The sequence below is a fragment of the Sciurus vulgaris genome, assembly GCF_902686455.1.
Source record: "Sciurus vulgaris genome assembly, chromosome: 7".
NCBI classification, from domain to species: Eukaryota; Metazoa; Chordata; class Mammalia; order Rodentia; family Sciuridae; genus Sciurus; species Sciurus vulgaris.
The window spans coordinates 28,476,660-28,487,933 of record NC_136467.1 but is presented as its reverse complement, the minus strand read 5'-3'; the positions used below and the strand labels follow the sequence as shown (position 1 = coordinate 28,487,933).

Here is an 11,274-nt window from a genome sequence, read left to right as displayed (position 1 = left end):
GATTGCTTTTTTTAATACATTGTGTGTATGAATACTGTATGTTATGTATATAAAATTGTGGTTCATATATGGGCTGTAATACAGATTTAATTTATCCAGTAGTTATTTATTGAGCATGTATTATGTGCCTGGAACAGACTGAATGAAATTCTCTTAAGGGCTGGTGCCCTGCTCTAAGAACATGGAGTGCTGTGAGTTACAAGTTTTTTGGGTTTTTAAAAAATATTTATTTGAATCCTTTTAGATATTGTACCTCTGACTGTATATCTCTCTTTCCACTTCTTTATCAACAAATTTAAAAACTCTTCCTTGCTTATGAAGAGTCTTAGGGCAAGTCATGGTGGCACATGCCTATATAATCCCATCGACTCAGGAGGCTGAGGCAGGAGGATCATGAGTTCAAAACCAGCCTCAGCAATGGTGAGGCACTAAGGAACTCAATGAGACCCTGACTCTAAATAAAATACAAAATAGGGCTGAGGATGTGGCTCAGTGATTGAGGGCCCCTGAGTTCAATTCCTAGTACCAGGAAAAAAAAAGTCTTGGTCCTACTGAGGCTTCTAGGATTTGCACTTGAAACTAGCCCTAAATAATGCTAAACCGCCCCCCCCCCTTTACTACCTTCCCAAATCTTCTTGAAAAAATCATACATACTGATTATTTAACTGAAAAAACGTAAGTTAAAAAGGAAAAATTAGTAAAACTATTTTGCATGTTTTACATAATATTAAAAAAATGGCAAAAACTACATTCTTAAGTTTTTGAGTATTTTTAAAGAACAAAATGTAATTATCAGAGCAAAAATAAAATATTTGTATATCATCTTATTTACACATTTCTTTAATTATTCTAGAAAACATTATTACAGCTTAAGATATAAAAACAAGGCAGCATAAATTAGGAGGTAGAACAAAAGATAAAGTGGAACCAGGAGTGGGACTTGAAATGCATACATCAGAAGTTCCATGGAGGGCTGGGGTTGTGGCTCAGTGGTAGAACACTTGCCTAGCACATGTGAGGTACTGGGTTCGAACCTCAGCACCATATTACAATAAATAAAGTTATGTCCATCTACAATTAAAAAAATATTAAAAAAAAAAAAAGTTCCAAGAAGTTGCTACTGACTAGGTCAAAGATTTGCTACTAAGATGTCTAGCCTTGTACGTGGGTAACCTGGTCAGTTACAAAATCCAGTGCCTGTGCAATAGGCCTCACATAGAAGATGCTCACTTAACATTTTTAAAATAAATGATCTCAGGAAAAGTACAGCTCTTTTTGATTCTTAGATCAGCAGTACTAATTGTTTTTGAACAAATGCCATAAAAAGGACAATCTAAGTGAATTATAATGATGAGGTACTCGCCTGACCCTTAGAGCAGTCACAAAGGATGAGCTTCATAGAGCTCTTCCTTGTTGCTTCCCTCTGTGTGAATTAATGGCATCATACCAAGGTGTGGTTCAATAAAAGCATGTTCACAGTGCATATCAGCAAAATTGATAATAGACCTTTCAGTATAGCCAACCCAGATCAGATTTACAATGAAATGAAATTATTTACCCCTTTAGAATTCAAGAGACTGTATTAATAATCTACTATATCTTTTGAAACAAAAACTTGTGGTTTAAAAATCAACATCTCAGGCTGGGGATATAGCTCAGTTGGTAGAGTGCTTGCCTCTTGAGCACAAAGCCCTGGGTTCAATCCCCAGCACTGCAAAAAAAAAAAATCAACATCTCCTTTGACTTATTTTTTCACTCTATTTCAGGGATGTTAGAGATGTTTAGAGCACTCACTTCATAATAAATAACTTAGTTCTTGGAGTCTGTCAGTGTGAAAGAGAGTGGCTGAATGCTTATCCAGTTGGTACCTTGGATTTAGTATTGGAAAATCAGAAGGAGCAGAGCTGGATTCTCTCCTGAAAAGAATGTGCAAGATTTTTAAATTCTTGGTAGCTCATGAGCTAAGTCACTTCTGGACAACCAGTCATTCCTTCCAGGTTGGAAAAGTCAGCATTGCTTTCCTGGCTGCTTCCCAAGCTGGCCCTGCACCTGCAGTGGTGGAAGAGTGGATGAAGGGAAAGGGCACTCCCAGTCAGCGATCCGTGGTCGGGGCATTATAGGAGATGTTTTATATGTTATTCCTTTAAATCTCTATAACCTCCCTGAAAGGTAGCCCTCCCCATTTTCCAGGCAAGAATGCCAAGGCTCTCAGCCAGAATAGCCAGGAAATAATGAGACTGGCCTGAAGTCTGGAATGAACTAGAATGACTGAATTCTAAACTATGGTCCTGCCACATGGACTTCTTAGGAGTAACAGAAATCTGCCTAGAGTCAGGATGTAGAACTTACTGATAACTGGAACCTAATTATTCCTGGGGGGGAAAAAAAAAAAAAAGAAAGAAAAAGAAAACAACTGACAAGACTGAGTTTCCAAGTCTAAAGAGCTAAGAAACTGAGGCTGTGTCTGAGTGATCCTAGCAAGGTCCCATCACCCCCTGGGAGAGCCAGGCTGAGAGCCAGCTGTCCTTTCTGGTTTTGGCTCTTCTTAATGGCTTATCTTAGCAACAACTTGGCCCTTCCAAAAATGAGCTCTTAGTAATTCTTACTTAACAGGCTTTTCCTCAGATGTGTTAAGCGCTTATATTTGTGTGGGGGTGCAGGGGTGTGTATAATTCCTGCCTCCCCCACTTCCCCACCTGGGTGTCCCAAATGCCTTTGCATTCATTTGATTCCATCCAAACTCATTTTACATGCTAAACCAGCTCCTCCTTCTGCACACGCGTTTACATTTGTTGCTAATGAAGAATCAAGCTAGAAGATGAGGTGGGCAAAACTAAAGGCCTAAGCAGCACCTCGTGGCTTCCCTCATTCCCACCTCTCTCTTCCTCACTGCAGTCACCACTGCCACCATTCAAGTCATCATTAGGTTTCCTGAGGTAGATTGTGTCAGCTTCCTGAAGGGTGACTGCTTCTGGTTCTGAATCCTTAGAACCATTCTCTTCAACACAGCTGCCAGAGACTGATCAAAAATGCAATCTGATTATCCCAGTCTCTGAGTAAACCCTCTCTCTGCTTGTAGGACTGCCTAGAGGAAAATGTTCAAGCTCACTAACCAAGCAGCCAGGGTCTTTGGGCTACTCCCTGCCTCTCCCTGCAGCACTGGTCCTCTTTACAACAACATTATTGTGTTCACTAATTCCCTGTGGAAGTCATGCAGGTCTTCCATGTCTGTGTTTGCTCAGGCTAGTCTGCGTGCTTCAAGTGTCTTGCCCTTGGCTCAGCAAATTCTTTTCCAGCACTTACATCATGTGAAATAAGGTCTGGTGTGGTGGCTCAGGCCTGATCTCAAGTTTGAGGTCGCCCTCTGCAACTTAACAAGAGAAGTCTTAAAATTTAAAAAGAACTGGGGATATAGCTCAGTGACAGAGTGGTGGTGGGTTCAATCCCCAGTACTGCAAAATGAAAACAAATCCCCAGGAACTTGCTAAAAATTGACAACCTAGAAATATTAAAATGGTAAAACACACCATCAACAAAGCTAATGAAAAGAGGACATAACTAAAGGAAGGATATATTTGCCATATATATATATATATATATATATATATATAAAACATGTAAAACAAATGGTTAATATCTAAAATTTATAAAGTCTTAAAAGTCAGTAAGCCCATCAAACACTAAAGTAGACAAAGTATATCAATAAACAGTTCATAGAAGTAGAAAGGTAAATATACCCTCAGACTGTCTCACTGATAACAAATACAAATAGAGATCGACCAATTTTTTTTCATGTTAGTTGGCAAACATTTAATATATTGGCAATATTCAATATTAGTTAAAATGAGAGATGTACACTTTTTTGGTAGGCAGTTGGGCAATAAGTCAAGATCTTAAATTATTCTTTGACCTAGCAGTTCCACTACCATGAGTCTTGACATAATTGAAGTGTGTGTAAGAATAAGCACCCAAAGGGATATGTTACATCAATTGGTAAAACCTAAATACTATAGGACAAACATTTAAAAGAATAAAGTATCCTGACATAGAAATACATATTACTATTGATAGATATATTAATTATCCATTTTTATGTAACAAATCACCTCAACACTCAGCTGTTACTCTGGGATTCCTGGCCTACTGAAACGGTTTAAAACAGCACACATTTATTATCTCACAGTTTCAGTAGACCAGGAATCCCAGAGTAACTTAGCTGAGTTGTTCTGGTTCAGGTTTTCTTGGGACATTGTGATAAGTTGTCATCTGAGGCTATAGGATCAACTTCCCAAGTCTTCACAGGGCTGTTAGCAGGCTTCAGTTACCATGCAGGACTCCCCAGTGACTCTAAAGGCTGAGGCAGGAGGATTGCAAGTTTGAGATCAGCTTCAGCAATTTAGTGAGTCCCTAAACAACTTAGTGAGACCCTGTCTCAAAAAATAAATAAGGCTGGAAACATAGCTTCAGTACTAGAGCACCCCTAATTTCAATCCCCAATAAAAACAAACAAACAAAAAATGTTCACTTGTTATTTATTGTTTATTTTCCTTTTATATTCTGCAATGATCAGGTGTTAATCTTACAAATAAAAATAATAAGTAAACATTTCAAAAAGACCACATTTCTTTCTCCAGGAAGCTTCTCTGCTCCCCATCAAGCTGATTTGATTGCCCTCTGGAAGCTCCCCTTTCCTGCTGCAAGGCTTCACTGCTTCCTTAGCTTCATTGTGTTCACCCCCAACCACTGTGAATCCCTTAGGACTAGCTGAGTGCTTATCCTCAATCCTCTGTGTCTAACAGATTACCTATCACAAAACACTTGCTCTATATGTTTGTTGAATGAATGAACTAAGAGTTTGATTTAATACTGCCAATATTTATTGAGTAACTCTAAAGATAGAGCCTTTAGGTCTAGACCCTTGGTACCATGATACTAATGGATCAAATAGATCCCCATTCTTGTTTGATTAACCTTGCTAAACAGTATTCTTCTTTTCCCCCAGTTTTCTTTAGGCATTTATCTAGTAACTGGCTTGTGGGAGATGGGGTTAAAAATAAAATTCCTACTAAATAACTATACACAATATGGTGGAAAAAATGTACTGACTTTCATGCTTCTGTAGATTTAAAATATTAAACTCAATAGTCTTGCCTGAGAAGGGTAAGGTAGCTGAATCAGTCACTAATCTTCTACCTAATGTTAGTATCACAAATGGAAGCAATTATAATTGCTGGCAGAAATGAATCATTCCAAAACTAGGACTGTGCAGTCACTTCTATATAATATTCATTTTGGATGGCTTGCTGCAGTCATCCTTTAATTGAAATGGTCCCTAGAAGCAGAAATCTGTTGTTTGCTGATGTCTTAGAAAAGTTACATTTGCAGTTTTTATCTCCGTATATTTTGAATATACATTTACATTACACACATACACAATTTAAACTGCTGTGGTTCAGACTTCATAATTTCCCAAAGAAATAATATCAACTAAAGCAAACAAACCAAACAACACAACAACAAAACTCCAGCCCCTTAAATAGCCTGAAATAGTGCCTAACCACAAATTTTAACACTAAAAACCAAGAACTCTCTGGGGAACAGGAAGCACATGTTTTCAGTGTAATGCTGTCCAGTGTTATTCCTGGAAAGTTAGCATGGTTGACCATTCACAAACATTTTCTTGAGTGTCCACCTGTCGCGGGTAGGGATGTGATCCTACTGGGCTGTAGTCACATGAGCTAATGGACTGGTAGAGACGGAGCCCTCTCCGACCACAGTGAGCATCCATAACAAAAGGCTGGCCTAGATGAAGAACTGTAGTGAGCCTGCGATCACAACTGTTATTTTTTTCCTCCTGCGTTAGTCCAAACTTCAACACCTGTGCTGGAGTGTCATGTGCAGCACAGAGATGGAAAAAAGGCAGAAAGAAAAGTCGCGGAAGAGATGGATCTTGTGTATCAAAGGTAAGATTGTGTGGCATTTTAAAGTTAGGAGGTTGCGATCCTGGTGTCTAAAAGAAGTGAACCGTGACCAGGGATGGAAAGAAGTGGGGTGTAGTGAGCGACAACCCACTCGCCCTCGCACCCAAAACTAGCCACGAACTTCAACTAGTGTGAAAACTAAACAGGCGCTTGGTAATGACCGCCGCTGAACCCGCCTGTCTGCTGCTGCAGAGTTCACTATGACCCGTGTTACTTCCCAGGGAACGGAATTCAGATCAAAGAGGCACTGGTCTGGCGACCGCAAAAAAGAAACACCTTTTTCTCTTGCTGTACGGGAAGTACACAGTTCTCCAGTCTTGTGGGGGCGAAGGTGTACCCTGACCTGGAGAGGCGGCCCACTACTGTCCCGCAGACCGCAACCCGCCCCCAGGTATCTAAGAACGCCACATGGATCCTCCTGGCAGGGCGGAGGGCCGGGGTTCCTGCCTGCCCCCTCCGCGTCAGCCTTGCTCTGCGTGGTGCTCGCTCCCAGTCCCCAGCGCATCCAGCCTCTCCTCTCCCATCGCTCGGACAGCGTCACCTCCATGCTCCTCCACAGACCTGGTAGTGGCTACTTGCACCAGAGACTTAGTTTCTGCTCTTTAGCTTATTTTACATCTTTGCCTCAGTTAAACGTGTGCCTCCGCCCCCAGGACCCGCAGTCCTGCGAGGCCACCCGCTCCCGCAGAGCCGCGCGCACAATCCCTCCCTTGAAGGCGCGCAGCCCTGGGTGCTCAGCCAGGCACCGGGAAAGGCCTGCCTCGGGGCCCCATAGCACGCCCTGGTTGCAGGTTATTTCAACGTCTGGGCGATGGCACCCGGATCTTAAGTTATCAGGGGCTCCGCCGTCTCCAGCACCGACGGGTTTTCGCTTCCCCCGCTGAGGAAAGACCGTGGGAGGAAAATCCTCTGCAGCACGGGGGCTGGGGGCGCCATCACTTGTTGCGACCAATAAAAGGTGCTCAATCCCGGAGAACTGCTGTATCTAAAATCATCTTAAGCTGTCTGGGATTCCCCGCATCCGCGTCCCTCCGCTGGGCCGCTTTTAGGACAGGAGCGGGAGCCGCGCATCAGAGAGGGACAGGTGGGCGCTGGATGCCGGAGGGGCGCGGGCCGGTCCCGCCCTGTGGCAGCCGCCCGGCTTCCCTCGCAGAGCCTTTCTCCTGACTGGGAACCCGCGCGGGATACAGCCCATTGCGGCTCGTCACCTACTTACACATCTCTGTCGCTAGGATTCCCGCCACTCCTCTCAGACCGGCCCCCCTCCCTGCCACTTTTCGGAGTCCCCCGCCCCCGCTACTGCCTCCCCGGAGCTGCGGGGCAGTCGGACGTGGAGCCGCCGAGCCGCGAGGACGCCCGGCTGGAGCTGCCCTCTGCAGCCACGCCGGAGCTCCCTGCCCTTCGCCGCGGCCCTGGGCGGGCGCCCCCGCCGCCCTCGCTCCCCTCCCGCAGGTCCGGGAGCTCAGCCGCCGCCCGGTGCTGCGGGGCCGGCGCGATGCGGCAGCTGTGCCGAGGCCGCGTGCTGGGCATCTCGGTGGCCATCGCGCACGGTGTATTCTCGGGCTCCCTCAATATCCTGCTCAAGTTCCTCATCAGCCGCTACCAGTTCTCCTTCCTGACCCTGGTGCAGTGCCTGACCAGCTCCACAGCGGCGCTGAGCCTGGAGCTGCTGCGGCGCCTTGGGCTCATCGCTGTGCCCCCCTTCGGCCTGAGCCTGGCGCGCTCCTTCGCGGGGGTCGCTGTGCTCTCCACACTGCAGTCGAGCCTCACGCTCTGGTCCCTGCGCGGTCTCAGCCTGCCCATGTACGTGGTCTTCAAGCGCTGCCTGCCCCTGGTCACCATGCTCATCGGCGTCCTGGTGCTCAAGAACGGCGCACCCTCGCCCGGGGTGCTCACCGCCGTGCTCATCACCACCTGCGGCGCCGCCCTGGCAGGTGAGCGGGACCCGCGCCAACCCCCAGCCCACCCCAGCCCACCCGGCAGAGACAGCGGGGACCACTTGGTGCAACGCCCTCACTTCCAGATGGGGAGACTGAGGCAGAGAGAGGCAGAGAGAGGCGGAGAGAGGCGGAGAGAGGCGGAGAGCTTTGAGAATAGTAGTTCGACTCGCGAAAGGGACTTTCTTCCGAGACCCAGCGGAGCCTTCCCCAGAGCTCTGTCCTCCTCCCTCGGGATCTCCCACCCAGTGTCTGGGTCTCCGACCCCTGCCCGGGTTTCATCGCCTAGCGCCCTTCCAGCCGCCCCCACCCGGATCTTCCCCTGGATCCTTTCCTCCGGGAGGGATGGGAGAGCCGCCTGAATCCAGAGCCGGAGTCCAACCCTGGACTGAGCCGGAAGGAGGGGGTCGTGAACTTCCTTGGGTCACGCGGGCTGGAATGGGGGAGGGATGGGAGCTAAACTTGGGATTCTGGGGCTAGTTTGGGGTGTCGGGAGCCGCTCTGGGGGTTGCTGGCGCGAGGCCGAGGGGGCTCGCCTGGAGCGGGCGGTTTGGCAGAGTAACATTCGAACCGCCGGGAGCAGGAAACACTCATTCCGAGGCGGGTCAGGAGCGAGGCGATTTTCGCCCAGCACGCTCGGGTTAGAGGTCACTAGCAGGCGCACCCTCTCCATTCTGGTCGCGCAGGGGGTTGGGGGAAGAGGTACAATGCACCTGGATGACCTCGGCGCCATCTCAGAGAAGCCACAAGCACCTACCCCGAGAACATCTGCTCTCTCGGTGGCCTTTGTCAGAGGGGTGACCCGGAGACCTATCAGGGAAGATGCCTTTCCTTATGCATCGCACAGCGTATTGCCTGAGCTTGGCTGTCGCATTTTACACTGGTAGCCGAGGCATAGCGGGCCTCTATTAGGCACTCGGGAAATCGGTGGGCAGAACTAGGGCATCAACTCCGTCTACTTTCCGACCCGACGCGTTGCTCCGTGGATACCCACCCGCGCCAACCCGGTGTCTTCTCTCTTTTTCCTTCCTGCGCTGGCTTTGCCATCCTCTTCGTGCGCTGCAGGAGCCGGCGACCTGACGGGAGACCCCATCGGGTACGTAACCGGTGTGCTAGCGGTGCTAGTGCACGCCGCCTACCTGGTGCTCATCCAGAAGGCGAGCGCAGACACTGATCATGGGCCGCTCACGGCGCAGTATGTCATCGCCGTTTCTGCCACGCCGCTGCTGGTGGTATGCTCCTTCGCCAGCACTGACTCCATCCACGCCTGGACCTTTCCTGGCTGGAAGGACCCAGCCATGGTCTGCATCTTCGTGGCCTGCATACTGATCGGCTGCGCCATGAACTTCACCACGCTACACTGTACCTACATCAACTCAGCCGTGACCACTAGCTTCGTGGGCGTGGTGAAGAGCATCGCCACCATCACGGTGGGCATGGTGGCTTTCAGCGATGTGGAGCCCACCTCTCTGTTCATTGCCGGCGTTGTGGTAAACACGCTGGGCTCCATCATTTACTGTGTGGCCAAATTCATGGAGACCCGAAGGCAAAGCAACTATGAGGACCTGGAGTCACAGCCCGGGGGAGAGGAAGCGCAGCCAAGTGGAGACCAGCTGCCTTTCGTGATGGAAGAGCTGCCCAGGGAGGGTGGAAATGGGGGGACAGAGGATAGGGAGGGAGCAGGTGGCTCCACTGAGCAGAGTGGGCTAGAGTTGAGGGGCAGCCCCCGAGGGGTTCCGTTGGTGGGTAGGAGCTCAAAGGTCTCAGAAGAAGGGAGTAAGAGGTCCTTAAAGGATGCTTACCTGGAAGTGTGGAGGTTAGTTAGGGGAACCAAGTATATGAAGAAGGATTATTTGATAGAAAATGAGGAGTTACCCAGTCCTTGAAAAGGACTTGCAGGTATGTACACATGTACATACAGTTATTTTATATGTTAGAAATAATATATTTTAATGAGGGGCCTCCCAGTTTTATTCTTTAAGGACTGGATGAGGAAAGCAAAGGAAGAAGCTGAAAGGACCGACAGCAACAACGTTCGCGCCTGTGTGAATTATTTAGCATGACTGAGGCATCACAGAGAAAAAACATGTGAAGGCGCCTAACAAAACGAAACAGCACTTTCAGCTTCGGACTCTTGGCACATTTATTTTATTTTTTTGTCTTTATAACCGTAACCAAAAATCTGCATGTATCAAGAGTCCCTCAATACCCCCTCCAAAGATGGAGTGTAGAAATGATGACAGTACTTACAAAGATTACATTCAGGGGCACATTTTTCATGATAAGACTAGTTTCTGTTACCAACTGGGCAGAGTATAGTGTTGAATGAAAGGACAATGTAAATACACTAGATTGATGTTTACTCTTCAGAGTCCTCTGAATTATCATGTTTACTCTAATTTTTCTTCACTGGTTTTAAAAAATTAGTATTCTATTAAATATTGGTAGAAAAAGTTGCAACTATTTTGAAACCATGAGTTCTTAGCTTTAATTATGAAGTCTAGTAATTATAAAAAATATTTAAAATGTTTTGATTCCTGGCTTCATAGTATTTATTCTTGAACGCTACAACTTTTTTAAAAGCCAGTTTTACTGTGTAGTATTTTTTCAAGCAAATGCAATGACTAAGATAAAATTCATTGTTGCCTGCAGCCCAGTCAGAAGAGGCCATCGGGTTAAGGCCATCCCAAGTCGCACTGCATATCCCAAACCATGTTACAAAAAGAACAACCGCTATATTCACATTCTGGTATTTTTCTATCTTAAATTTGTCAAAATAAAGTATGAGTCTGTATGTTAAAAGATAATATTGTTAGAAATTTGTTTTAGGCACATTGATGCTCTCTTGTTGCTGTGTAGTTTGTGTTTGCCTGTGATGTGTGGATATCGTATCTGGTGGGTGGGTGACAGCCCATTGGGAACTTTCTAAATTAACATGGCAGTTTGTCTTAATACAAAAACAGAAACATTTTCCAGTGAAGGAAACTATGATAAAGTAAACACATGTCTCATGCTGAGATGTGAAAGCCATTCATACCAGCCCTCAGTTCACAGGGAGTTTGAGAGAATAAATAGTAGCATCCACCTGTGCAGAGGCCTTCTGTCAACTCCCGCAGGCAAAGTACTTGACAGTGAGGGCACTCTTATTCACAAGGCTATTTCTGAGACTCTCAAGACTATAACGCTTTATATTTTTCTTTCTTGTCTAAACATAAAAACAAAATGAAAAGTAGAAGCAAAATTGAAGTTTTGGGTCCCTCCATTTGGCTCCACAAGTGAGCTACTGAGCCAGTGTGATTGTGATGCTTTGAATGGGTCCTGAATTACTGTTTTTCACAGGGGATTTGTTGCTTCCA

The 11,274-nt window shown here is 46.5% G+C and overlaps 1 protein-coding gene across 1 annotated transcript; it reads left to right on the top strand.

Moving 5' to 3' along the window:
* Nucleotides 1–7,305: 7,305 nt before the first annotated feature.
* SLC35D3 (solute carrier family 35 member D3) lies at nucleotides 7,306–10,858 on the top strand. The gene is made up of 2 exons (XM_079147588.1): nucleotides 7,306–7,915; nucleotides 8,984–10,858. The coding sequence occupies exons 1-2, from the start codon at nucleotides 7,477–7,479 to the stop codon at nucleotides 9,802–9,804; spliced, it is 1,260 nt and encodes a 419-aa protein (XP_079003714.1). The 5' UTR covers nucleotides 7,306–7,476; the 3' UTR covers nucleotides 9,805–10,858.
* The last annotated feature ends 416 nt before the right edge of the window (nucleotides 10,859–11,274 follow it).